The sequence below is a fragment of the Asparagus officinalis genome, chromosome 6, assembly GCF_001876935.1.
Source record: "Asparagus officinalis chromosome 6, Aspof.V1, whole genome shotgun sequence".
In the NCBI taxonomy this organism is placed as follows: Eukaryota; Viridiplantae; Streptophyta; class Magnoliopsida; order Asparagales; family Asparagaceae; genus Asparagus; species Asparagus officinalis.
Genome location: NC_033799.1, coordinates 21,824,738 through 21,829,409, shown reverse-complemented (window position 1 = coordinate 21,829,409; position 4,672 = coordinate 21,824,738). Strand labels below are relative to the sequence as shown.

The 4,672-nt window shown below is 35.5% G+C and overlaps 1 protein-coding gene across 1 annotated transcript; it reads left to right on the top strand.

Moving 5' to 3' along the window:
- Window positions 3,282-4,225, top strand: LOC109845892. The gene is made up of 2 exons (XM_020415143.1): window positions 3,282-3,913; window positions 4,147-4,225. Exons 1-2 carry the CDS (start codon window positions 3,282-3,284, stop codon window positions 4,223-4,225), a joined length of 711 nt encoding a protein of 236 aa, XP_020270732.1.

Sequence of the window (4,672 nt, the reverse complement as noted above, 5' to 3'; positions counted from 1 at the left end):
ATATATATATATATATATATATATATATATATATATAGAAGGAGGTTCTAATAAAAACCTCCTTAGCCTAAAAACTAAAAACCAATATCATCTAATGGCTAAGATTCAGTCAAACAGTCAACTGACACATGCATTAATTACCTCATTAAACACATGCATTAATAGAAGGAGGTTCTAATAAAAACCTCCTTAGCCTAAAAACTAAAAACCAATATCATCTAATGGCTAAGATTCAGTCAAACAGTCAACTGACACATGCATTAATTACCTCATTAAACACATGCATTAATTACCCCAACGCAGTGAATCCAGATTCAGTACAGTGAATCCAGATTTATTACCTCAACGAACACGTCCTTTACTACAGTGAATCCAGATTCACTGCAGTGAATCCAGATTCACTGCATTGAATCCAGATTCACTGAAGTGAATCCAGATTCACTGCAGTGAATCCAGATTCATTACCTCAACGAACATGTTTTTCACTGCAGTGAATCCAGATTCATTACCTCAACGAACATGTTTTTCACTGCAGTGAATCCAGATTCACTGCAGTGAATCCAGATTTGTGTTCGTTAAGGTAATTAATGCATGTGTCTGTTGACTGTTTGACTGACTCCCAGCCATTGGATTCATCTAGATCCAATGGATGATATTGGTTTTTAGTTTTTAGGCTAAGGAGGTTATTATTAGAACCTCACACACAAATAGAGGAAGCCACTCCTAGATTTTAATTTTTCTTAAGGTTTTTACATCAAAACCATCTTTACTTTTATCCAAATTGATACTTATCACCTTTAAAGTTTTTTTAATGTAAATCATCTTTACTTACTAACATATTTGGAATATCACACCTTTTTTTACCATTCACCCACAAAAAGTCAAATATTCTCATTACCTCTATCTTATTCCTTCCAACCCCTAACCCTAACCCTGGCCTCCTCCGTCCTCCTCTTCTACAAACCCTAACCTTAGCACATGGCCGCAACCTCACGCAAAACCATAACCTTAACCCCTAGCCGCCACCTCCTCCAAACCCTAACCCTAACCCTAATTCTAGTTCCTACTTGGAAGGAATGGGAGAGCAGGACGTCAGGGAGGAAGATGGAGGACGAGAGAGAGGGGGAGGAAAGACTGGGAGAAGAGAAGGACTTGTCCACATAAGTTGACATAAGTGCATATATAAGGCCCCAAAATGAAGAAGCTGATGTGACCCAGCCCAGCAACTTTTTCCCTTACTCTTTAGCCCCAAAAGAGAGTTAAAAGTATGGCCCACCCTCAAAAGCCCACTTTTATACATGTACTCTATATTTTCACCAACCTACCCAAAACGCCATCTTCTCTCACCTAGGAACCGACTCCTTGACCATCAACCCGGTGATCCTTACCATCGCAGTTAATGCGAATCGACGGCGAAAAGTGGGGGAACAAAACGCAGGTTCCCTCCATTACAGGTTGGTTTCATCATAAGTTATATATTTTATTGTTCTATCTCTCACTTTCTCATTTATGATATTAGGGTTTTTATTCTTCAACTTTCAACAACCACTTATGCGCAAAAAATTCTCTCAATTGCTCCTCATAACCATCCTCATAACTTTCAACAACCCCAATGGCCACCAAAGACTTGATTTGCATGGTGTCGTTAGGTGAGAATGCTACCTTCTTGATGCTAAGTTCTACAACAAGCTTTTTTGAACTGAAATTTGATGTGTCTGAAAGACTGAAAGTATCTCAAGATATATATATATAAATATGAGAGGCACCCGAACCTGAGTTTTTCAGTTGATAATGAAGATGATTTTAAGTGCATGTTGGAACATAATCGAAATACTAGTCGTACGGAGATTCACATGCAAGCTGTTGTTAATATAGAGTGTTCTACTTCTGAAAAAAAATCAGAAAGTTATTACTGAAATGTAAGTAGTCAATGAATTCTTTTTAAAACATAGTTGTGATTTTAGGTTTCAATGCACAGTAGAAAAATATAGTTGTCATCTCTAATGGTTAGATGTTAACTCTTATTGATAAAATGTTAAGTTTCAATGAGATATGTTAACTTTTGCAAGAACATTTAACTTTCACGTGAACATGTTAGCTTTTTCATGAAGTTGTTAACTTTCCTCGTAGCGTGTTAACTATGCCTATAGTCTGCTAAATTCCACTGCTTTATGTTAAGTTTTACCGAAACATGTTAATTTTACTCGTAGTAAGTTAACGCTCATAGTTACCTGTTAGTTTACATAATAAGCTGTTAATTTAAAATATTAGAAGATAATATTATACTATAGTTGAATATGATATCTCACTGGTTCATTAATTTGTATAGCAGTGATGCCTCTTTGAATGCATAATATAGTCATCCTCCTCCAGGAAATGCTTCTAATTCAGAGAGAATCCAAAATGATTGCCCGTTTGGTGAGAATGTAATGAGAGCTGATGATATTCTCAACAACACTTTCATCATTCCTCAATGGTGGCACACAACATTAACTGAAAAGGGGCAACAATTTGAAACTGTAAATGAATTGAGACTAGCTTTGCAATACTATTCTATGGTGAAAAAGCTTAACTATGAATTTGCAAAGAATGAACCCAAATGTATCCGTGTTTATTGTCGATATAAGGAGACATATGGAAGCCCTTGGATGTGATTTGTCTCTCTTGTTAAAAATAAGAACATAATTGAAATCAAAAGGTTTGTGAATGAACATAGTTGTGGACAACATACTAACTTGTCAGGGCAATCACAGACTTCTCGCAAATTCATAGCAGCCTAATTGTGACATGTGTTAAAGATTCGGCCCGAAATCCACCCAATTGATGTGCAAAAGGGGTTTCTTACTCGATATAGATTAAGACTGGAATATAGTAAGATATGGTGGGGCAAAGAAAGAGCACAAGAGGATATGTTCGGTGATAGTTATGAGTCTTATGATCAATTAAGATGGTAAATTTTACAGTTCTTTTATTAAATATACAAATTTTATTGGTAGCCGCTGATAGTACAATGTTACTTATCAATTTATCGTGCAATATATTAACCTTAGACGTTTCATGTTAAGTTCCATTGATATATTTCAGTTGTCACCGTGGGATGTTATATTTCATGAATAAATGTTAGCTTTCATGTTAAGATGTTATCTCAGTTAGATAATACCTTTAACAGTTACATGTTAACTTTCACTGTTAGACGGTAAATTTAAAAAATTAATACTTATTTACTCTAATGTATTATATTTATATGAAATGGGATGACATTGATGTACATGTATGAGCAAATGGTGAAGGAAACGAATCCAGGAAGCTACATTTGCATTGAGCATAATGAAGGAAGGTTCAAAAGACTGTTCATATGTTATGCTGCTTGCATCATTGGTTTCTTAAATAGATGTAGACCCCTATTATTTTTGGATGGGACATTTTTGACGGACAGATACAAAGGCATGCTCCTCAGCGCCATAGCATACGACGGAGAACAAGAGATATTTCCACTTGCGTATTGCATATGCGATCAGGAAAATGTAGCTAATTGGAGATGGTTCCTTCAAGGCCTTTGGTCTATACTGTATGAACGATCAGACCCATACAATCCTCCCCACCAATTGGTAATTATTTTTAATGTCGACAAGGGGCTTCGAGAAGTTGTGAGAGAATATGTTCCTGAAGCAATTCACTCAAGATGTGTTCTGGACCTGGTTAAAAATTTTAGATCAAAGCTAAAGAATTTGGGAATGAAGGCAAAAGACACACAAGTTTTGGGGAATTTGCTCCAATCTGCTTGCTATAAATATACTATAGCGGAATGGAACGACTACATAAAGGAAATTTATAAGATGTCTCCAGCTGCATATGAGATTGTAATTAATTACTCACCAGAGCAGTGGGCAAATGCATTCTTCCCTGACATTAGGTACTGCATTCAATAATTATAACGTTTTGTGGTAGATGTTAACTCTCTCGCATATATGTTAAGTTTCCTTTGTATAGATTAACTATAGCTAGTATATGTTAACTTTCATCATTATGTGTTAGGTTTTGGGTTTCTATGTTAACTTTTATTCTTAACTGTTAAGTTTTATAGTTACGTGTTAATTTTATTATATATTGTATGCATCATACTTTTTATTATTTTGATGTTTGCAGATATGGTCATGTGACCTCTAATATCACAGAATTCTTTAACAGCTGGATACGTGAAGCTCGATTATTACGTGTACTATAAATGGTGGAGCATATCCGAAAACAAATTATGGTTCGCATGAACAACAGACGCATAATGGCTGATAAGTGGAGTGGTTATCTTTGTCCTAAAGCTGAGCAGATTGTTAGAGAAAATATGAAAAAAAACGATATACTTTAGAGATTAAGCAATCTAGAGATGATATATTCGAAGTGCAATCACATAGAACTCTCATATTGATTTGGAGAAGAGGTCATGCACTTGCCGAGCTTGGGACGTAACATGTATTTCTTATGTGCATGCTTGTGCAATCATTATTTATATGAAAAGAGATGTATGTCAATATTGTGATTGGTTTATGTACGTAGAAGCATTTAAGAAGAGCTATGACAAAATCCTTTGTCCCATACTAGATTATGAGAAGCAGAGTGTGCCAAGGGATGAAATCCAAATTTTGCCACCAATTACCACTAAGAGGAAGAGAAGAAA

Bases quoted from the DNA above. Each gene is read 5' to 3' on its own strand.
- LOC109845892 (XM_020415143.1), top strand. From the start codon at position 3,282: ATGGTGAAGGAAACGAATCCAGGAAGCTACATTTGCATTGAGCATAAT. The intron at 3,914-4,146 runs GTACTGCATTCA...TGATGTTTGCAG, and splicing joins GCATTCTTCCCTGACATTAG to ATATGGTCATGTGACCTCTA.